Source organism: Propithecus coquereli, unplaced genomic scaffold (genome assembly GCF_000956105.1).
Source record: "Propithecus coquereli isolate 6110/MARCELLA unplaced genomic scaffold, Pcoq_1.0 Scaffold241, whole genome shotgun sequence".
Classification (NCBI taxonomy): Eukaryota; Metazoa; Chordata; class Mammalia; order Primates; family Indriidae; genus Propithecus; species Propithecus coquereli.
Window position 1 is genome coordinate 3,479,831 of NW_012147964.1, and position 23,241 is coordinate 3,503,071.

Here is a 23,241-nt window from a genome sequence, read left to right on the forward strand (position 1 = left end):
AGGTTGCTGTGAGCGAGGATGACGCCACGGCACTCTAGCCTGGGCAACACAGTGAGACTCCGTCTCAAAAAAAAAAAAAAAGAACCCTACCCTAGACCAGGGATTCTTCACCAGTGTGGGCAGCAGGGGGTGTGTAAGCCCATGAAATTGTGCGCAGGGTTCTGTGTGTGCGCCCAGTTCTGTGGGGAGAGGAAAGGGCACTTTGGATTTTAGGCTCTAGAGCCATCCTGCCTGGGTTCAGAACTGATTTGCGTTGTCATAGCTGGGTAACCTTGGATGGGCCCTATCTTTCTAAGCCTCAGTTTTCTTCTTTTGTAGAATGGGGATTATAATAATAACCACCTCAGGTGTGTGAGGATGAAACTACCTAAGGTCTCAGCAAACTGACCAGAGAGGCCTGGTGCGAAGGCTCACGTCTGTAGTCCCAGCTACTCAGGAGGCTGAGGCAGGTGGATCGCTTGCGCCCAGGGGTTCCAGACTGCAGTGAGCTGTGATTGTGGCACTGCACTCCAGCCTGGGCCACAGAGCGAGAGAAAAACAAACCTACCCAAAAACTGTGAGCAGAGGGCCAAATGCAGCTGCAGCCTGTTTTGCGAATGAAGTTTTCTGGGAGCATGGCCACGTTCCTTCATTTTATACATTGTCTGTGGCTGATTTTGAGCTACAAGGGTATGGTTGAGTAGTTGTCACAGAAAATCCTATGGCCTGCAGAGGTGAAAGTTTTTCCTCTGGCCCTTTCCAGAAAACCTTTGCTGGCCCCTGAAATAAGCCGCTGCATGCACAGCACTTAGCTGGATGCCTGGAAAGTCCTGGGCACGCCAAGGATTTGAAGAGAGGTTTTATGATTAAATCTTCCTAGAAGCATGAATGACTCCAGGCAGGCATAAGCTCTGCCCAAGATCAGAGAATCTTTGAGAGCTGTAGTCTACTCAATTCTACATTTTTTTTTTTTTTTTGCCAACACCCAACAGTGGCCCTGATTGGAAATGCTCAGTAAAGGCTGACAGAATTTTTGGTAGGTAGGCAGGACAGAATCTGTCTTTTACCAAGGAAGAAACCAAGACTCAGAGACGGGTGACATCTCCACGGAACTTGATCGCGTGGCTCTGAATTTGCCAATGATCTAATGTGTCCCTGAGTCTGCACGGGTTAGACATTCCCGGGTGTAGGGGCTCAAAGGAAAGACAGGCCCCATAAAGGAGTATAGAACCTGGTAAGACATGCTGGCGGAGGTAGGACAAGGACTCGGGATTTGCAGCAGTGAGTTTTCTTTCCCAGAGGAGTCAAAGGAGAGGTGAGCGCTTGAGTTCGAGTGGCGCATGCAGGGTTCAGAGTGGGCCCTGCAGACAACACCGGCTGGTGAGGGACCTCCTTGCATGCTCGTGAGGTTCCAGGGAGCAGTGGAGGATTTTTACATGCATGATGACATCCTGGTGACATTTTAGAAGAAAACACGGCTTTCGTGTTGGGAGTGAATGGGACTGAGGTAGAACTCACATGTCCCAAGATGGGGGCAGGAACGGAGCAGCCAGCTTCCTGCCTTTGCTGTGGGTCTAGGATAGGGGTGGGCAGGGGGTACCTCTCCTTCCTGGGGTGTAGGGAGGCAAAATGACCTCACGTTGGTGGGGCATGCCATTTTTCCCTTTGAATGATCTGTTCTGGGCAGGGAAGTAAGATAGGAATAGAGGCTATTGTTTTCATTTTATTTTTATGGTAGTGAGACAATGAAAAGGTGATACGTAGTCATAGACTGAGAGCTGAAAGGGATCCTGAAGCCCACCGGAGGGGAGCTGGCGCTGGCACCCCCACCCTGCGGGGACCAGCGTCCTTGCACCCTCACCGCCGCGTCCTCCGCCTCTCACACCAGGCCGGGCCGTGGTGTCTAGCGCCCATAAAGCCCTCACTGTTCAGAGAAAGAGTGGGCCTTCTCTGGGAATGTTGTCCCGCAGCCAGAACCCCACAAGTTGTGATTGTTCAAAAGACGCTGGGTGTGCCTCGTCGCAGTTGAGGAAGGAGCGCGCCGGCCCGCGTTGGCTGCACCTGGCTCCAAAGAGCAGAAAACCTTTTATGTGAAAATCCAGGTGTCGAAGGAAGATCTGAGAACCATCTTTGTGTCCTCCCGGCTTGGTGGGGGGAGGGAAGTAGCAGGTTCTAGAACCACAGACCCGCATCACTTACCAGGCTGAGCCTTGTACTTACCTTAAGTAAGTGGCTCTCAGCCACTGATCCACTGTCCCTTTTCTGCAGCTCTGAAACCCAAAATATTCTGCAAACAGATTTTCCGAAAGTTCACGGCAAAGTCATTTGGCCAGAAAAAGCTGACTTGTCTTGACTGGAACCTTCCTTTCCCACTTAGTGGCTGTCAGTAATTTTCAATTGGGGCAGTTGGCGATGTCTGGGGACATCTGTGGTTGTCATGACTGAGGGTGCTCCTGGCACGAAGTGGGTGGAGTCAGGGACGCTGCTCAGCACCTGCAGTGGCCAGGACAGGATTATCCACCCAAAATGTCAACAGTGCCAAGGTGGAGACACCCTGCATTAATTATTTGGGAAAAAATTAAGTCCTCTCCCTGCTCACAATGGACACCGGAATAAACTCCTGATTGGGCAGACCAGGTGACCCCCAGTTCCTGGAACTCGCCTCCTCCCTCCCTACCCACTCAGTGTGTGGATTTATTTTTTTTAGAGTCAGGGACTCACTATGTTGCCCAGGCCTGAAGTGTTCCTGCCTAGTTTATGGATTTAAATGTGTAGATGGTCATGGGACTTAGAGTCTCTTGGGGGTCAGTGGACTCCCCTGAACCGGGGGGGTATCTCACCTGGGGCGATTCTGCTCAACTCTGTCTGAGGCGTGAAAGCAGCAAAAGATGGGCATGGCTGTGGGCCAGGAAAACTTTATTTACAAAAATAGGCGACTGGTAGTAGTTTGTCTCTGCCCCAGGGGAATGAGGAGAAGAGGGGACTGGGCAGAAATCACCCAGTCCGCCCTACTGGGACTGACAAGTTCACTGGGAAGGAGGGGTGTTCCAGCAGCAGGGACAGCATGGGCAAAGGCCCTGAGGTCGGGTGGATGGGGAAAGATTGGAAGAACAGAGAGCACCAGAAATGAGTCTGACTTCTTTCAATTTTCTGATCCCTCAGTGACCCCTTCAGGAGGTCAATAGCCTCCTTTTCCAATTCTCACAGATTTCTTTGTTCTGTGTTAGTTCCCAAGGATGCAATGCAGATACCCCCCTGCACGCATGCGCGCACACAGCCCAATGTGGGTCTTGCTGGGCCCCAGGTAGCCGGCAGAGGAACAGTTCTCAGAAGTGATGCCTGAACGCAAAGCTCTAGTCCCAGCTGTTCGCTGTGTGATCTTGCACGTGCCACCCCTCTGGACGTGTCACCCTCTCTGTAAGATGTGGCAGTGACCCCCAGCCTTCTAGGTTTGTGGGAGGACTTAGGCAGGACCGGTTTCTGTGGCTTACTGTTGCTTTGTTCCAAAGCTGAAGTAGGTAAGTCAGATACGGCCTCGTGGGAGCCTTACCTAGTTCAGCCTGTCGTGTAATCATTTAAAGAGTGACCTCCTAAGAAATGCAGAAACTTTTCTGCACTAAGTGGACACCTGGCCAGATGTGACCTTCGAGCCTGATTTAGAACACAATGTAGAAAAGAATCAAGCTACACAGGTCACAGAGGTTCTTTGCCAAAGGACCCCAGACTTGGAAACTTTTTTCTAATTGTAGTAAAATATGCATAGAATTTACCATGTTAACAATTTTTCAGTGTGCAGTTTAGCAACATTAAGCACGTTCACATGGTTGCACAACCATCAGCACCCTCCATCTCCAGAACTTTCTCACCTTCCCAAACTGAAGCTCTGTCCCCATGAGACACTCACTCCCCACCCCCTCCCCAGCCCCTGGCACCCACCACTCTACTTCCTGTCTCTGTGGATCTGACGACTCTAGGGACCTCCTGTGAGTGGAATCACACAGGATTTGTCCTTCTGTGTCTGGCGTCTCTCACTGAGCACGATGTCCTCAAGGTCCATCCACGCTGTGGCCTATGTCAGAGCCTCATCCCCTTTCATGGCTGAGTGATACTCCAGGGCATGGATGGTCCAGGTGTATTTGTCCAGCCACCTGTCCGTGGATGCTTGAGTTGTTTCCACCTTTAGGCTGTTGCGAATCGTGCTTCTATCAGTCAAAACAAATGTCAGTTTAAAAAAAAAACTCTGTAAATCAAAAATATCTTGGGTGGCATGCGTCTGTTTTCCTTGGATGTTGGGGTCAGCAGACCTGACTGGTTTGCTCTCTGAACCCTGTTAGCTGGGACAGGCGACTTCACCGTTGTGGCTGCACTTTCCTGTGTGCAGTGGGCCCTGCTGTGTCACACAGGAGACCCTCAGATTCTGGGCCAGCTGTTGGTCTGCTGGGCTCTGGCCAGTCCCCATCCCAGAACTCGGAGGTGCGGGCTCTCCCCTGTGTGCAGAGGTGGGGGCAGAAAACTCATCATCCCCACGGAGTTTTCTGGGAGACCACAACTTCCTGTCTAGCTGCAGGAAACACAGCTCTTTTAGGCCTTTCTCATTTAAAAAATTCAGATATAATTCACATGGCATAAAATTCAGTGGCTCTTAGTACGTTCACTTGTGCAACCGTCACCACCATCCTATTCTGGAATATTACATCACCCCATAAAGAAGCCCCATCCCCATCAACTGTCACTCCCCATCCCCTCCCCAGCCCCTGGCAACCACGAATCCACTTCCCATTTCTGTGCATCTGCCCATCCTGATGTTTCGTACAAATGGAATTATATACCATGTGGCCTTTTGTGTCTGGCTTCTTTCATTCCCTTTTTTTTTTTAAATAATTATCGATGGTTGTCGTTTTCCCTGAAATGGAAGCAACTTCCAGCACACCCTGCGTGTCTTGACTTCTAAGCACCCAGCGGCCTCCGTAATCTGAGTCTGATGCCGGCTGGCTTTTAAAGCCTGGTGGGTCACTGACCTGCTTGCTTCTGGCGCGTGTCGGGTAACGGGGATGTGGTCAGAGGGCCCATTCCTTGTTTTCTGTGGTGCACGGGCTCCTCACCCCCTCTGGAGCACCTTATAGGGGGACTAAGATGCTAAACAGCCCCGATTTCTCGTGGGGTGTGGGGGCAGGTCGGGTAGCTGCTGGGTTTGGGCCCCAGCCCCACCCGTCACTGCCGGTGTGGCCTTGGGCAAACACCGCCATCCACAGTCTAAGCCTGCGTCCCCTCTCAAAGGGTTGCAGTGCCTACCGTGTAGGTCACCGTGCAGAGGGACCCACAGGCTTTTCACGCTGTCCAGAGACTGTCCCCTCCACCCTGGACATTGGCCAGGTCATTCTTGGCAGGGTGGGTAGGGTCCTGGGCACTGCAGGGTGCTTAGCAGCGTCCCTGGCCTCCGCCCACTCTGTGCCTGGAGTGTGTCTCTGGACTTCACCAGGTGTCCCCTGGGGGCAGAATCACACCCACTGAGCACCAACGCTGTAGGCATTAAACAGTCTAGAAGGAGGTGGCCATGGGTAAGTAGTATTCACGGGGCTCTTGCAGTGTGCCCTCCTAGAACATGAAGGCTGCGTTTTAGGGAAGATCGGTTTGTTAAAAACTCTCCGGAGGTGCCCCCCTCCTTTGCGAAGGTAGCCGTGCAGGTATTTCACAACGTCGATGTTCTAGATCTGTGGGAAGCAGATCAGACAGGTGTCTTTGTGTTCTCGGTCCTCGGGGCTCTGCGTCCAGTTTCACCCGAGTGAGGCCTGTGCATGGGTGGCTGTATCCACATGGCCTCCGTGTGCACACGTGTGTTAACCTGTGTCTTGGGCCATCAGACATCTGGGCACTTACAATTCAAATGGACATTCGTGTAGAAACGATACAAAGCTTCCTTTTCTTGTGAAAGGAGGAGCTGCCCCTCTGGCTGCCGGCTCCTGGTCCCCAGCACAGTGGCGAAGCACAGCTGGTCACTCCCCCCTCTGTCCCTTGGCGCCATCCCTTGCAGTGGACGCAGCAGTGGTTGCTTTCTTCCGTGTTGTGTTGTGACAGCCCGGTCGTCCTCAACGGCCGCTCAACCCTGGGCAGGCTACCAAGCCCTTCTGCCTGAGTCAGCGCGTCTAAAAACAGGAGCAGCCTGCCCTTTGGGGTGTCTCGAGGGTAGAGGTGGTTCTCTAGTGCGAGGCCTGCCTCACAGCGCGCTTGTTTGTGGGCCAGGGCTGCTCGAACAAGGTGCCACCGGCCCGTGGCTTAAACAACAGAGACATGTGGACTTGCAGTTTTGGAGGACGGAAGTCCAAGATTAGGTGTCAGTGGTTCTGGTTCCCCCTGAGGCCGTGGAGAGGACCCTCTCAGGGCTCTCCCAGCTCCTGGCAGGGGCTGTTGATCTTTGGTGTTGCTTGGCTTGTGGGTGTCCATCCAACATCTGCCCTTGTCCACACGGCATCCTCCTGTGTTCCTTTCTGTGTCCAAGTCCCCTTACTCCACTCCTTTTTTTCTGAGACAGGGTCTCACTCTGTCACCTAGGCTGGAGTGCAGTGGCCTCCATCACAGCTCACTGCAGCCTCCAACTCCTGAGCTCAAGCGATCCTCCTTCCTCAGCCTCCCAAGTAGCTACAGGCATATACCACCATGCCCAGCTACTTTTTTCTATTTTTTGTAGAGATTAGGGTCTCAGTGTTGCCTAGGCTGGTCTCAAACTCTTGGCTTCAAGGGATCCTCCTGCCTTGGCCTCCCAAAGTGCTAGGATTACAGGCGTGAGCTGCTGCATCTGGCCCAAATTTCCCCTTTTTATAAGGACACTGGTGATTGCCCTATGGTCCCACCCTACTCTGGTATGACATCACCTTAACTAATTCCGTCTGCAAAGACCCCATTTCCAAATAAGGTCACATTTTGAAGTCCCAGCAGTTAGGACTTTAGCATATGGATTTGGGGGACACAGCCCGTAACAGCATTCAGCGATTGGAGCCTCCTGTCTGTGTGACTGTGTGTGTGCAGAGGGTCATTGGCGCTCAGCTCGGGGTACAATCTGGCAGATGAGACCCCGGCATGTGCTGTTTCTGTGCCGCGTCAGCTCAAGAGGAGAACATCAGCCCTCCTGGGTCCTGGGACAGCGATTCTCCGTCTAGGTGTTTGTTATTTCAGTCGCTTTTTGGAAATCGGATCCGGGCACAAAGCACAGAAGAGTAACAAGTTATTACGAAGCAGCTGTCACAAGCAAATGTGAAATTTGTTCCAGCCCAGCATTTTCCCTCATTCAGCCCCGGGCTGGTGGTCCCCTCGGCCAGGCCCCGTCCAACCCAGCCTGCGTTTCAGCATCTTCCCCCCAGAACCCCTCTGGGGAGCGAGCTTAGCCCGTGCCTGATCCCAGCAGGTCCCCACTCCAGATACCTAGGGCTGCCTCTGCCTTTCGCTCTACGTCCGGGCGCGCAGGGCACAGGCCACAGCCAAAAAGGTGGCCCGCTGTGCTGAGCCTGTCTCTCCCTGCGTGCCAGTCCAATGGCGGAAGGAAGCAGCCCCTCTCAGGGAGGCACCCCGGGCCCTGGGTGGGGAGGGCCCCCAGGAAAGGCGGGCGGCCCAGCCTGAGAGGAGCAGGTGGGAGGGAGGCCCTGCTAAGGGGACTGTGGTGGCTTCAGATGGCGGGGGGGCCTGTGCCCGGACCAGGGCCTCCCTGGGCATGCTGCCCTGCCACACCTTGATGCCAGTGCAGCCTTTCCGCTGCCACCTCCAGCCAGGAGAACCCTCCACTGCTCCAGGAGAACCGCTCAGTCCAGAAGTGGTTCTGGCATAGCCACGGCCAGTGTCGATTCGGGCTCTTCTAGCGCATGTGCAGGAAGAGCCTCCACCCAGGGCTTACGTTTCCTAAAACCACGCAGCGCCTGCCAGCATGGGCTGCACACCCAGCGCTGTGTACTCTGTGTCTTCCTCCTTCTCATACCCACCCCTTGGGGACCTGCTACCACTTTCCCGGGTGACAGAGGAGGAAACTGAGACTCAGAGTTGCTTCCCTGAGGTCACACAGCCAAAAACAGCCAACCCATGTCTGTGCTGCACAACTTACCCTGAGGAATCGTGATATTAACAGCAGATGCCGAGGGGCCCCGAGAGCCGTGGTCTGGACAGCGGCCCTAATGGGCGTTTCCCACTTTCCAGACATGGGGACCGGGGCTCAGACAGGCCGAGTCACCCACCCAAGGGTCCTGGGAGCTCAGAGGCCAGGTCACCCGGCTCCTCGGCCTCCGCTTCTCGAGTCACGCTGCTGTGATCCACGACCCAAAACGTCCCCGGCCCCTCCCTCAAATGCAAGGGCTGTGCCTTAGCCAGGTCTGGGGCTGCCACTGGATGACCACAGTCTGGTGGGTTAAAGCCACAGAGATTGGTTCTCTCCTGGCTCTGGGGCCAGAGGTCTGAAATGAAGGCGTCGCAGGGCTGGGCTCCCATGAGGCCTTGATGCTCCAGGAGGCCTGGGAGTGCAGCGGGCAGAGCCGGGCAGCCCCCACCTGCCTGCTGACTGCGATCGCTTCTGGCCATGTGCGCGGGCAGATCAGTGAACTCCAGAGCTTCGGGGTCCCCATCTGCGAAGGGGCACAGTTAGCATTCCCACCTCAAGTGAGATGAACCAACGCCAGCAGAGTGGCTCTTGCAGGACGAGTTAGGGGACAGACCTGGGGTGTCTGGTGAGCGTGAAGGGGCACAGTGGGGCGGGGGACTCGCCTGTGCCCCCAGCACTCAGGCTCCCAACTTGGCCCCGCAGATCCTGAGGACCCCCCAGCGTTGCTCCTCCCGGCTCAGGATGGACAACAAGAAGCGCCTGGCCTACGCCATCATCCGGTTCCTCCACGACCAGCTGCGGCACGGGGGACTCTCGTCTGACGCCCAGGAGAGCTTGGAGGGTAGGTGGGCGCCCGCCATCCTCCCTCAGTCCCCCCATCCCTGGTCTCAGTGAGAGGAGGCTCTGGAGGTGCCCTCAAGAAGCCGGTGGGCTCTTGTCTGGGTCCTGCCAGCCCTCCGTAGCATAGAAAACCAGTGTGGGGCTTGGGACTGATGCCCTTGGGACAAACCCAGTCATGCAGGACTTGCCTTGGGGCTGGCTTCAAGCTCTCCCTCCAGCCGGGTTCCCTTGGAGGTCTGACGGCATCCCAGGGACCTTCCCCCCAACACACACGGACAACCTGAGCCCCCACCACCCCTTAGCCAGGCGGCCCCAGCATTGTGACCCCACAGAGGCCCAAGGTCACCACCTGGGCCCCACTCTGCCCGTGGCCTCCCCTGCTGTGGCAGGGTGTGCGGGGCGTGTCCATCTGTCTCCAGTTTCTGAGGCTCAAGGCTCAGGAAGGAGGAGAATCCGAAGCCGGGGCCCCAAGGGGCACAGACGTGCCCAGTGTGTCCCAGGGTCTTTGAGAACAAGCACAGCTGTAGAAGAGTGCCCATGAGCCCTACCCTTTGGGCCCTGAAAGGTAAGCTCAGGGTTGCATTTGACACGTGTGGGTGACTTTTCCCCCCTTCCAGTTGCAATCCAGTGCCTGGAGACCGCTTTTGGGGTGACAGTGGAAGACAGTGACCTTGCACTCCCTCAGACCCTGCCGGAGATATTCGAAGCAGCCGCGGCCAGCAAGGTGAGCCTCTAGGCTTCCCCCGGACACTGCCCCCCAGTTAAGAGCAGCAAAAGTGGGTGGCGTCTGCAGGGCCTGGGTGCTCCACCTGCATCATCTTGGGGGCTGGGAACCGCGGGCCACAAGGATCGATTGGCTGTCCTCTTCCTGGAGGTGGGGCCTGAGGCTTGGGGGCCAGGAGTGCCCTGCAGAGCCTGCAGGTCCCTCGAAGCCTGGCTGCCCTCTGTGGTGGCCCTAGAAGGCAGAGGGTACTGGGCTGGGGAGAAAGGACAGAGGTCATCTTTGCCCTGGGGCCAGGAGGTGCCGCAGGACCTGAGGAGCCCCGAGCGGACCCCGCCTTCCGAGGAGGACTCGGCGGAGGCAGAGCGCCTCAAGACTGAAGGTGAGGGAGGGGCTCCCTGTCCCTATAGGAGTAACTTCCTGGATGTGGGGGCCGTAGGAGAGGGGGCAGCCACCTGGTCCAGACCAGCCTTGCTGCCCCCGGGGCTGGGGCTGGGGAGGTGATTGTGAGAACACAGACGCACGACATAGAGAGGTTCCGCCCTCCAGCTGGTGGTTCCTCAAGGGGTTGAACAGAATGTCCATGGGGCCCAGCAATCCCACTCACAGATCCGCGCCCAAGAGACCTGGGAATGATTTCCCACGACAGCTTAACTGTGAACGTTCACAGCAGCGTTGTTCATGAGAGTCAAAGGTGAAAACAGCGTAAGTGTCCGTGGATGGGTGCTGGGTAACCCAAGGTGTTCCCTCCACGCGCTGGAGTATCACTGAGCCAGGAAGAGGGACGAGGCTCTGACACAGGCCACAGCGTGGATGGACCTCGAGGGACATCGTGCTCAGTGAGAGATGCCAGACACAGAAGGACACACAATGTGTGACTCCATTTATATGAAATGTCCAGAACAGGCAGATCCACAGAGATAAGATGTGGATTTGTGGTTTCGAGGGGAGGGGGAGTGACTGCTGATGGGGACAGGGCTTCCTTTTGGGGTGATGGAATGTTCTAGAATTCGATAGGAATGATGGTGGTACAACATAGTGAATATACTAAAAACCACTGAATTGTACTTTAGGGTGAGCTTTATGGTATGTAAATTGTATCAGTAAAATTGTTTTTAAAAGTACAGGCAGAGGCCCATCTCCCCGACCCCTGCTCCTGAACTGGGGTCATGGGGTAGGAGTGGGAAGCTTGAGTTTGGGTCCTCAGAGCTGGGTCTGGGCCAGCCTTCCCCCTCCCACCAGCCGGGATCTGTGCCTTAGAGAAAAATCCCATTGCTGAGTGTTCTGGCACACGGGCCCCTGCCTGGGCTGTTTCTGAAGGAAAAGAAAAAGGACAGTGTTGGTCCCTGAGCTGAGGTTACCACCCACGCAGTGATGGCTGCCATTGCTGGCACAGGCTGGGCCCTGCCACCCACCCCCACACCTTAGCGGGTGCAGAGACCAGAGCTGGTGGCTGGACCCCAGCAGGTCCAGATGCCTCCGTAGCCAAGACTGAGAGGTAATCCCCTTGAGTACACGCCCAGAAGAGCCAAGAGAGATGTCGTCAGGCGCGGACGACCTGGCTGAATGTTCTTTTCTTTCTCTTCAGGGAATGAGCAGATGAAAGTGGAGAACTTTGAGGCCGCCGTGCATCTCTACGGCAGAGCCATCGAGCTGAACCCGGCTAATGCCGTCTACTTCTGCAACAGGTACCAGCTCGAGCCTGCCCGGGCGGGGCGGCTGGGGGGGCACGTCCTCATCCTCCGAGATGCTCTGCAAGGGCCTGAGACTGAGAAGGCCTCTGCCAGTGAGGGGTCGTCAGGGGCAGTTCCGCACGTGGGCAGGTGTCAGGGGCAGCGAGGGGGTCGGGGAGAGTGGGTAGTGACGCTGAAACCAGGTGGCTCAGTGCTCCACACAGGACTTCACGCCAAAAACATGACCCAGAATGTGAGCACATCTGTGCATCTGTTCACGGCGGCGTGACTAATCATAGCAGAGAGCCGCGTCTGGCCTCCGCTTGCAGCGGAAAGGCTGAGTAACCCGCGGAGCCTCCAGCGTGGAGCTGTGCTCGCGGGCTGGCCGCCACCAGCGGGAGGAGTGGGAAGCAGAGAATCGCCCGCCCTCCTGGCCGGCCACAGTGTGACCCGCCCCGCCATGGGTGTAGCTGTGTTGGGGTTTTGCTTCTCTCTTACCTTGTGGTCTGTGTCTACCCCAAGCTCGGGAGAGTTGCAGGAATCATGCAGCGCTCTCCCGCCTGCCCTGCCCTCCGTGCGGCCGCTGGTCACCGGGTGGTTTCTCCTTAACGCCTCTCTGTGCCTGGGAAACGAGGAGGAACCTTAAGTGAAATCCAAAAACTCGGGAAAGTGGCTCACGCGTCGTAAGCCGGGAGCCTTGATGTCGGCCCCTCGGTAGAGCTGGGTCCGTTTTTCGTAACATTTTGCTATTTGCAGCGTAAACCAGGCTCCTGCTCACTGCCCTCGTCCGACCATAAACCTAAACACCTTAACAAACAGATAAAGCTCAGAGTCGCCGTTCTGAGCAGCCTGTGGTGTTTTGAGCCCATCACCTCTCAGCAACCCCATATCAGCCCCATCTCCATGGGGAAACTGAGGCTCGCACCCCAGGTGGTGCCTCTCAGCGCATGAGGAACGCGGCTGACTTCCTCCCACTGCCCACGTGGCACAGAGCCGCTGGTGAGGGGCCGCCCTGTTCTTGTCTCCCCAGAGCCGCGGCCTACAGCAAGCTGGGGAACTACGCGGGGGCGGTGCAGGACTGCGAGAGGGCCATCTGCATAGACCCGGCCTACAGCAAGGCCTACGGCAGGATGGGGTGAGTGCTGCCGGCGCCTGTCCAGCCCGTCTTCCCAGTCCGGGCCACCCCCGCTTTGTGTGGTTTTTCCACTTCCACGACCAATTCTCCGACCCCAGTCCAGTCCCGACACGAACTCCAGAGTGAGCGTGGCCCCTGCGGGATTTCTCCGGATCTCTCCGTGGGTCGGGAGGCTGGGCTGGGAGTCCACTCTGGGGAGCAGCTCCATCTGGGGCTCTGCCCCACCTGTCACCTCCTTCTACAACCCAGGCGAGGGTTTGCCGGGCTGCTGCTGCGAGACAAGAGATGCTCCTGTCGTTCAGGAAGTTCCAGGGGCTCTAGGAGCCCTGTGCGGGGAGCCAGGGTGGAGACCAAACGCACGTTTCTCACTACCCCACACGTACCCCTCCCTCCGCTCGGCCCCACCTTTGGGCTTGGGAAGTGCTTCAGTGTGGGGCGCCGTGAGCAGGCAGGGGGTGACGCCATCCTTGGCAGTTTGGGGGTTGCTGGAGCCCACGGGGACTAGGCTTTGGAGAGGGGCCCAGTGGAGTTGGGGTGACAGGGACAGGCCGCCTCCCGGGGCCATCTCTGTCCCGCAGCCTGGCGCTGTCCAGTCTGAACAAGCACGCGGAGGCTGTGGCCTACTACAAGAAGGCGTTGGAGCTGGACCCCGACAATGAGACGTACAAGTCGAATCTCAAGATCGCGGAGCTGAAGCTGAGAGAGGCCCCGAGTCCCGTGAGTCCGGCAGGGAGGCGGGGGCAGGCTGAGTGTGCTCACCGGCTCAAGGCTTGGCCTGTGTGTTGTAAGGGCCCCTGGGTGTGTTTCAGTCAGATGTGGTGAGACACACAGAGCGGGAGTGACTGTCATAGGGAAGACATTCATGCCAGTAGGTCCCTAGAAGCAGGAGGCGGGCAGGAGCCTTCACTGTGGCTTTGCAGACAAGGCAGCTCGAGCAGACTCGAGTTGGCTCATGTGAATCACGTCAGCGGGCCCTGGGTGTAAGGGCCACCCGTGGGCATCTGGTACCTGGTCCTGGTGATTAGGGAGGACGGATCTCAGCCCCCAGCGTGGACGCTCGGTGAAGGAGGCGTGGGGTGTGGACGCCTGGCTGGCTGGTTTGCGTCTGAAGGCTGCGCTTCTGGCTGGCCCTTTGCTATCTAGGAGTCGGCCACCCCTGGGAGGGGCCGGCTCTCCCAGGTCTGCAAGGCCCCAAGATGTCAAAGTATCAGAACACAGAAAAAAAAGCTGTGGATAACATATCACGCTTTTCCCAAAGCGATCAGCCCTATGGTTCGTGCCTTGTAGTTCACAGCCCTCTCTGGCTGCGGGGACTGACTGGCTCAGGTGGATAGACGATCGAGCCCTGTGGGGGACGATGTTTCTCAGTTCCCGGGGGCCTGCCCGTCACGGTCTGTGTCCAGGCATCACTAACCAGTGCCGCTCTCACCCGCAGACGGGAGGCGTCGGCAGCTTCGACATCGCCGGCCTGCTGAACAACCCGAGCTTCATGAGCATGGTTGGTAACAGCCCCCGACCTTCCACAGGGCCCCCCTTCCCACCCCTCTGCGTCCCCACACGACGCAGGTGCTCATCTGCCGAGTCGCGGCCCTGCCTGGGCCAGGGCTTCCAACTGTCGGCCTTTGGTACCAGATGATTCTCGCTCCTTGGGGGCGTCCTTGGCGCTTTAGGGTGCTGAGCCGCACCCCCGGCCTCCAGCCACTCTGTGCCAGGGGCTCCCCCACCTCAGTTGTGATGATCAAAAATGTGCTAGATGTTGATGTCACATGTCCCCAGGACCTCCCCAAGCAAGGCCCACCAGTAGTGAGCACAGCGGATAAACGGCATCCTGCCTCTCCCAGCCGAATAACCGGGAAAATGAAAAACTGCACCCCACCCCCAACCAGCCTGCTTCCCCATCGCAGTAGGGGGCCGGTGGTGACGGCACAGCCACGTCCCCTTCCTGAGGTGCAGATGAGATAACTGGGTAGCTGGAAGACCCCTGCTAAGTTTCTACTTGTCCACTTTAAGTAGGTCTCAAGGGGTAATCCTCATGGGCAGGTTAGTGCAAGGAGGTGCCCAGGACAGCACTCGCACTTGATAGAACAAAGCTGGAAACCAGCCAGGCCCCAGCAGTGTCGGGAACTGAAAGGTGTCCACACAGCCAACCCCAAGCTGCCAGCGGAAGCGAGACGTGGCGCTGTGGGATCTTGCTCAAAACACATGTCCACACAGGACACCAGTGGTAAATGTGAGGTCGCAGCTCGTGAGGAAGGAGAGGCAGAATGTGGGAAAAGGCTGGGAAAGATCACATGCCTTGCTCCTGCTGGTGTTGCGTGTGCTTGGGTCGTAGAACCAAGCTCGATTCAGTTAAAGATTTTTTTTTAGTTTTTGTTATAGCCCTGGAGTCAGCCAGCGCCACAAGCTGGGGGAGTGCTGGAGGAAATGCATGCCTCACCGAGGCGGTCCACCCCTGGCACAGCCTGGAAGATAAAGATTTTTTTTTTTTTTTTTTTTGAGACAGAGTCTCACTCTGTTGCCCTAGAGTGAGTGCCGTGGCGTCAGCCTAGCTCACAGCAACCTCAAACTCCTGGGCTCAAGCAATCCTCCTGCCTCAGCCTCCCAAGTAGCTGGAACAACAGGCATGCGCCACCATGCCTGGCTAATTTTTTCTATATGTATATTTTTAGTTGTCCAGCTAATTTCTTTCTATTTTTTAGTAGAGACGGGGTCTTGCTCTTGCTCAGGCTGGTCTCGAACTCCTAACCTTGAGCGATCCACCCGTCTCGGCCTCCCAGAAAAGATTTTTAATTAAAGAAAATAATGTGCGCGGAAGCTCACTTTTTCTGACAAAGCTGTTCTTTTCTTCAGGCATCAAACCTAATGAACAATCCCCAAGTTCAACAGCTGTAAGTGACAACCATTCTCCTTTGTATCTGCTTGTGACTAAATGTCTTTTTACTATGGCAAGGTACATGTAACGTAAAACTCGACATTTCAACATTTGAAAATGTACAGCTTAGGCGTTAAGTACATTCACAGTGTCGCGCAACCGTCACCAGTACTTTTAGTACCAAAACATTTTCATCACTTCCGAAAGGAAGCCCCGTCCCCATCAGCAGTCACCCCCAGCCCCTGGCACCCACGAATCCACATCCCGTCTCTGTGGATCTGCCTGTTCTGGACATTTCATGTAAACGGAGTCTCACACTGTGTGTCCTTCTGTGTCTGGCATCTCTCACTGAGCACGATGTCCTCAAGGTCCCTCCATGCTGTGGCCTGTGTCAGAGCCCTGTCCCTTTCCGTGGCCGAGTGACATTCCAGCATGTGGAGAAACCATGTTGGGTTTATCCATCACCCATCCGTGGACACTTAACCTTGCTTTCACCTTTGACTCTTACGAACAACGCTGCTGGGGACATTGGGCCACAAGTTGTTCTTTGAGTCCCTGTTTTTAGTTACCTGGGGTGTGTCCCAGGAATGAATTGCTGGCTCACAGGGTGGCTGTTTAACTTCCTGGGGAACCGCCAGCCTGTTCCACGGTCAGATCACAAAGCACAGTGGCCCGGCCACAGCGCTGCCAGAGCATCCTCTGGGATGGGGCCGTCTTGGCCCCTGTAGGTGCTCAGCAGCGTCCCTGCCTCCACTGCACAGATGCCAGGAGCTGCCCCTGCCCTGGTCATGACAGTTAAATGCTGACATTGCCAAGTGTCCTCTGGGGACAGGATCACCCAGGCTAGGAACTGCCATCTTTGCCAAAAAAGGATGTTCCTGGAAAAGCCGATGAAATTCACAGGGCCTGAGGAGGGTGGGTTTGGGACCTGTGGGGTCCAACAGGTGGCAAGAGAAGGGGAAGGGGGTGAGGAGGAATTCTCTCCTGGGCCGTCGATGAGGGGCCGCAGTGGGGCTGGGCAGCTGCTGTCCTGTCTGTGCGTCACGGGCTCTCTCTTTGCAGCATGTCCGGGATGATTTCAGGCGGCCACAACCCCTTGGGAACGCCAGGCACTAGCCCTTCGCAGAATGACCTGGCCAGCCTCATCCAGGCGTGAGTGGCCCCCTTGGGGAGGGCGTGGGTGGGCGGCAGGGCAGGCACATGGACAAGAGGGAAGCGGGGACACAGAAGGACCTGGTGTCCTCCAGGCGGCCAGAACTGCCTGAGGGGTCCGTGGGGGCAGGCGGGGAGGTGCATCCCCTCCTCCTGGGCCCGGCTGAGCTCTGACACCTCCCCACAGTGGCCAGCAGTTCGCTCAGCAGATGCAGCAGCAGAACCCAGAGTTGATAGAGCAGCTCAGGAGTCAGATCCGAAGTCGGACCCCCAGTGCCAGCAACGACGACCAGCAGGAATGACCTGCCATGTGAGTCCCAGCGGGGCAGCAGGGGGCACAGGAGCCATGCTCAGGAGGGCCACCCTGAGTCATGGAGGCCTGGGGGAGGTCTCAGATCTCAGGACTCTCCCGTGGATCAGAGCCGTGGAGGGGTTGGGGCTGACCCCCACGAGTGGCCCCCGTGTGCACAAGTGTCAGGACAGCCATTGTAGAGGTGGCAACGAGGTCGCCCAGGGAGTGGGGAAGCCAGGGCCGGGCACCTGCCTTTGCATCCACGCCCCAGTGGTCTGCCTGCACTTCCTGGTGTTCTTTTGTTGCTGTTTCTCACCGTGAGCAGGTGTTATATTTACAATTGCTCAAAAACATACCCAGACGTCCCAGGTGGGTTCAGGGCCCCGTGGCCATTCTCCGTCCCCAGGGGCTCCTGGACTCCGTCTTGTCTCCAGCCAACGCCGACTCCCTGGGGTGGGTGGCAAGTGGCCCCCTGTCTTCCCCAGGACATGTTTTATTCTGCTTTGACAGGACCTCTTTATTTTGCCATCATCTCCTCTCACACACATACTCACACTTTTTAAATTTTTTAACCATGCTCGCTCTAGAAAATTTTGAAGGACAGAACATTAAAAAGCATTAAGAAGCCGGGCGCGGTGGCTCACGCCTGTAATCCTAGCTCTCTGGGAGGCCAAGGCGGGCGGATTGTTTGAGCTCAGGAGTTCGAAACCAGCCTGAACAAGAGCGAGACCCCGTCTCTACTAAAATTAGAAAGAAATTAATTGGACAACTAAAAATATATAGAAAAAATTATCCAGGCATGGTGGCGCATGCCTGTAATCGCAGCTACTCGGGAGGCTGAGGCAGGAGGATCGTTTGAGCCCAGGAGTTTGAGGTTGCTGTGAGCTAGGATGATGCCACGGCACTCTAGCCCGGGCAACACAGTGAGACTCTGTCTCAAAAAAAAAAAAAAAAAAAAAACATTAAGAGTAACCTTTTATCTTTCTGCCTAGAGCAGCAGCCAGTATTAATATTTTGGGCACCATTCCTTCTTCTCTATCTCTCTTTTTTTTTGAGATGGAGTCTCACTCTGTTGCCCAGGCTGGAGTGCAGTGGTGTCCTCACAGCTCACTGCAGCCTCCAACTCCTGGGCTCAAGTGATCCTCCTGCCTCAGCCTCCCAAGTAGCTGGGACTACGGGCACCACCATGCCTGGCTTTTTTTGTTTGTTTAGAGAAGGGGTCTCGCTGTGTTGTCCAGGCTGGTCTTGAACTCCTGGGCTCAAGTGATCCTCCCTCCTTGGCCTCCTAAAGTGCTGGGATTACAGGTGTGAACCACCACACCTGGCCCTTTTCCTTTTTAATAAGCTTTTACATTTTTGCTTTTTTAAAAAACATATGCTAGATCAATTTTATACTTTTGTAACCTTATCTCCAAAGTAGCTTCACCAACATTTTCATGTCTGTACTAGTAGAACCTTCTAGATAGTGGCCATGTTCTCTCCGCTAATACAAAGCCCCCAGCCACACGTGGCCACGGTGTGAACATGGCCCGTCTGCCCTGGAATCGCTCCTCCCTGGATGCTCCTCCCTGCAGCCTGGGCTCCCTCCCGCCTGGGCCCTGACCCTGCGTGTCTCTCCTCCAGCTGCCCCGACCGTGTCCTCCCAGCCGACCGGAAGCATTCTCATGTTTTACCACTTCCTCCTGCTGGGCCGCTCGAGAGAGAAGAAGAAATCGGATGTGCATGTTAAGATGGATTTTTTTCCCTGTTTTTCCTTTGCTCCTCCCTTTTGTACTCCCTCACAGCCCCCAGACCCCTCTCGAAACAAGAGCCAGCAAGCCAAACGCAGACCAGCAACCATCTCCCCTCCACCCCCAGGAAGCCCCATCACTAAAGTATTTTCTAGAACTCTGGGGGTGCATCTCGGGCTGCCCTTGGAGAAGTGGCAGGTTTGAGGTTGAGCTACGTAGCGCATTCCCGTGGCTGTGGGAGCTCTTTTTATAGTCCCCCCTCCCCATCCTTGGGTCTGTCTTCAAGAACTTTCCTGTCCCGTGAGAAGCCACCTTCTAAGTCGACCTCTCTGCTCACCTGGTCACCCTGGCCGCCTGCCTGCCCGCCCAGGAGAGCTCACCGCCAGCCGAGGCGTGGGCGCCAGCGTCCACCTGTGCCCTGTGGGCCGCGTGTCTTTGCATGAGGAACTCTTTAGCCGCAGACGCCTGAGAGACGACTGCTGTCACCCGCGCCTCAGTGCCCAGGACCAGTGTCTGTGACTTCTCTTCCAGCTGAGCGTGTTGACAGACATGCGTTCCATTTCTTCCCGCCCTCCCCAGTCCTCACGGCTGACAGCCAGTGGCGTGATCATGGCCTGTTGTCTCGGGCAGAGGTCCACCTTTGTGTGTCCCATTCTGCTGTCCTGCCCTGGTGTGGCACAGGCCCGGGGTCCTCATGGGCCTGAACAGCCACCGGAGCCGGGAAGCGTGGCCTTGGCTCCCGAGGGCTGGGGCGGGAGGTGAGCCGTCCCGGCAGCAGTGTTGTCAGCGGGCGCGTCCTGAGCTCCCTGGCAGGCTCGGGCCATCCGCGAGGTAGACGCAGTGCTGTGTGTCGTAGGTTACCAGTAGGAAGAAGGGCCACCGCCGGCCACGGCAGCCAGACGTGTGCTGACTCCCGTGCTAACTGCGGTGCAGAGCGTGACGTGTGGGAATAAATAGACGTCGCGATCTCTGTCCATCTCTGTGTTGACCTCTGGGCACCACCGACACCCCGTCAATCCCAAACTCCCAGGAACACCCTAGCAGAATTTGCAGACCACCCAGGCTGTTGCGAGTTAGTCACCTCAGTGCCTGGAGCACGAGACCCCCTGTGTCAGCCCTCCCGTAGGTGCCCAGCCTTCACCCCTCCAGTCAGAGGAAGAACCGAGATTTGCAGGGGTGAAGTTCAGGTTCAGCCATTATCCACTGTCAGCTCCCAGAAATCACAAATAACGATGATGAGAGAACAGCTACCCCAGGGGGCACTGGGTCCCACAGGGAAGGCCGGAAGTGAGGCCTGGGCCACGGCTGGAAGGTGGGCAGGGTTCTTCAGGTTAAGACAGTGGGTCTCACCTGGGCGGTAAGGGCACACTCAGCAGTGTCTAGGGACACTTGTGGCTGTCACAACTGCAGGGGGAGAGCTCCTGGCATGGAGTGGGTGGAGGCCAGGGACACTGCTCAGCACCTGCAGTGCCCAGGACGGCCCAGTGCAGAATGACCCGGCCCCAGCGTCCACGCTGCAGAGGAGCGGAGTGCCTAGGGTGGGGCCGTGAGTTTCAAACTGCCCAGCGCAGGAGCATCTGTCATGCAGGACCTCAGTAGAAAGGCAAAGTCTCAGTCCCACCCTAGACCTGCTCGGGGGGGTGGAGCCAGTCGGGTGTGTTCGTGGAGCCCTCTGGGTGATTGCAAGGCCCACCAGAGCGTGAGAAGCCCCAGTGTGGTCTGCGTTCCCCTACTCCAGCTCCCTGTTGGCTCTGCATTTAAGCAACCAGCCCAGGTGACTTCGACGCATCTGCTTGGAGAACCCCACTTTGAGAAACACCAGTGGACGCTAGACCGTGCGTTGCGTATCCCACAAGCAACCTGCATGTCCTTGTTAGGTCCTCTCAGGTCCCTCGGTTCATTGCCCCACCGCCGGGGGAACCCGCACAGCCTCTTGCCAAGTTCACCCCAAACCCAGCCCAAGTGCTGAGGACACATCCAGGAACTTTCTGTTCTGGAATCACAGGGGCGGAGAGGAGCGGGCGGGGAGGAGGAGCTGTCAACATCTCATCCCAGAAGCCAGCGGCTCCTCCATGTGACTTGACGGGAACCGTGTCGGAGATAATTACCGCTCGATCCCACACGCGTCAGAAATAGGATCTTTCTGCATATTCCCGTCAGAGGCGCCCCGAGCAAAGAGACAGCAACTGGACGTGGATCGAGTTTAAGTCGTGACTGGGGCTTCCAGGAGTAGGTTGAGCCTTGAGACAGAAGGCAGCTGCCACCATCTGAAACCAGGGGTTGGGAGGCTCTGCTGCCCCTCTGCACTCTGAATGGGCAATTCCCGGGCAGCCCAACCCCACGGGGGTTGCAGATCCCACCACACTAAGTCCCGTGAAGCGCCAGGAGGAGACATTGTGTCTTTCACAGAAGCAGAGGTTCTCAACTGGCGGCAGTTTTCTTCCCCAGGGACACTTGGCAATGTCTGGGGACATTTTTGATTGTCACAGCTGGGAAGAGGGGGAGCTCCTGGCATGGGGTGGGGGGAGGCAGGGACGATGCTCAGCACCTGCAGTGCCCAGGACGCCCCACCCCAGAGGACGACCCAGCCCAGTGTCCGCAGCGCCCAGGGGAGAGGCCTGGCCGTGCAGTATTACTGGCCCATAGTTGCCCCCCAATACACATGTCCCCTAAATGAATGTCCCAAACCAATTTGCCACCAAAAAATCTGTTCACTGGCTCTCGAGTGTCCCTTTCTCTTTGAAGGAAAGTATTTCACGCCCAACTGGGTAACTTGAGAACCCAAAACTAAGTCCACTTCCCCATCTAGCAAAATCTGTCGTTTCAGACTGTTATTTCAAAATCTGAGCAGAGGGCAAGCACGCGGGAGGTGGCCAGCATAGATGAGGAGTTGGGGCGATGCCGCTCGGGGCCACCAGGAGGCGCGCTGCGGCCTGCACGGGCAGGCTGGAGCATCCAGGCAGGGGTGAAGGGTACGGCGGCTGGTCCCAAAACAACCCAGGCTGGAGCCCCGGTGCAGACCTCAGAACTGGCTCTCCTTTCAGAATGACACGCAGGAAACATCCCCCCGAGCAGGGAGGTCCTGCTCCCATGAGGCCGCAAGTGCGCACGCAGCTGACCAGCCTGAGCCCAACTCCTGGGCTCAAGCGATCCTCCTGCCATGGCCTCCCAAAGTGCTGGGATTACAGGTGTGGGCCGCCATACCTGGCCTATTTCATACTGTTTTATTTTGTATTTCTGTGATTATCTTCATGGATTGAACATCTTTTCTTATATTTATTCATCTCTTATATTTGTTCTCCTGCGAATCATCCATTCATCTCTCTTCTCATTTTTATTTCAAGACGCTTGTTCTCTCTCAAGTGCTCTGTCTCATAGATTATCAACATTTCCTCCCAGCCTGTCACTTGAGTTTTAAACCCATTCACAGTGTCTTTTACTATGGAAGATTTTGGAACCGTCTGATGCAGTCAAATGTGTCAGTATTTTTTTTTTTTCTATCTCACTCTGAACATACCTGTTCATACATAGGTCCTGGTGCCTAGGAGGTTTTCAGAAACATGTCTCGAATGAATAAAAGGCCACAGCATATGCAGCTCCTTCTCTGAGCAGCCTCATTCTCCAAATAGTTATGAATAAATATTGCACGCTATGAATTCTTCCATAGCAAGGAATCATCCCTGGTGTGCTGGTATTACGAGGCATCTTTCTTATTGTGAATTGTGGAAAACAGAAACAGAATCAAATCACTCGGTGTCTCATAATAAAAATAGCTACCCACATACTGCGTGTTCCCCATGATGAAGCAAGTGCCGTGCGGGCGGAACATGGCATTAAATGCTAAGAACTCATAGACATCTCCTGTATGACCTCTGCAAAACTCAACTCAGTCTTTTGACACCTTCAATCTCTGTGCCTCCTCCAGCCTTTCCTATTTTAGGGAACAACACCAGAATCCATCAGACTGCTCAAACCAGAAGGCTAGAAGTCATCCCTGACACCTCCCCCCGCTGCAGCCCTCGCAGACAAACCAGTGCCGAGTCCTGTCGATTGTTCACCCTCCAAAATATTTCTCGAATTCACCCACTCTCCATCACCTCCCCTGCCAACTCCCTCATGGAAACTGCCATTGATTCTTGCCCAAGTGGCTTTTAACTAGCCTTTCTGCTTCTATTCTTGCTTCCCTATAATTCAGCCTTTCTTTACACAGGACTCAAAATAATCTTAAAACATAAGTTAGATTACAACTCTCACCTGCTTAAAACCCTTCAGTGAATCACACTGCACTTACGGTAAATTCCAAATTCTGCAACATAGTCTATGAGCCCCGCCCTCATCTCTTCTCTCCCCAAACATTCGGCCAGCCTGGTGTCCCAGTTCCCCAAACACGGCAAACCCTTTTCCACCTTTTCACCAACTGTCCTCTCTGTTGCCCCCACTTCTCAGCACACTTGACTTCGTTAATTCCCACGAAGAACTCTCTCTTTTTTTCTTCACGGCGCTTAAGTCCAACCTATAGTTTTCCTGTTACGTGTGTGCCTTAGTTGCCTATTGCTGAGTGACAAATGACCCCAAAACTTAGTGGCTTGAAACGGTATGGATTATCTCAGTTTCTGTGGGGCAGGAATCCAGGTGCAGTTTAGCGGGGTCTTCTTCTTCATTAGGTCCAGTCTACACCCAAAGGGGATGAATTACACAAGGGCAGGAATACCAGGAGGTAGGGATCATTTGGGACATCTTAGAAGTCTGCCTGCCACAGTATGTTATTAC

At 55.8% G+C, this 23,241-nt stretch overlaps 1 protein-coding gene across 1 annotated transcript in view; it reads left to right on the forward strand.

The window, feature by feature from the left end:
- SGTA (small glutamine-rich tetratricopeptide repeat (TPR)-containing, alpha) overlaps nucleotides 1-19,431 on the forward strand; it is a 21,043-nt gene extending 1,612 nt beyond the window's left edge. Inside the window, exons 2-12 of the mRNA XM_012646251.1 lie at nucleotides 8,759-8,897; nucleotides 9,514-9,620; nucleotides 9,915-9,999; nucleotides 11,206-11,305; nucleotides 12,321-12,425; nucleotides 13,004-13,142; nucleotides 13,861-13,923; nucleotides 15,276-15,313; nucleotides 16,360-16,449; nucleotides 16,637-16,759; nucleotides 18,365-19,431. Coding sequence (XP_012501705.1) covers nucleotides 8,798-8,897; nucleotides 9,514-9,620; nucleotides 9,915-9,999; nucleotides 11,206-11,305; nucleotides 12,321-12,425; nucleotides 13,004-13,142; nucleotides 13,861-13,923; nucleotides 15,276-15,313; nucleotides 16,360-16,449; nucleotides 16,637-16,751 — 942 coding nt within the window. The 5' untranslated portion in view covers nucleotides 8,759-8,797 and the 3' untranslated portion in view covers nucleotides 16,752-16,759; nucleotides 18,365-19,431. The remainder of the gene's footprint in view (nucleotides 1-8,758; nucleotides 8,898-9,513; nucleotides 9,621-9,914; nucleotides 10,000-11,205; nucleotides 11,306-12,320; nucleotides 12,426-13,003; nucleotides 13,143-13,860; nucleotides 13,924-15,275; nucleotides 15,314-16,359; nucleotides 16,450-16,636; nucleotides 16,760-18,364) is intronic.
- Nucleotides 19,432-23,241: the final 3,810 nt, after the last annotated feature.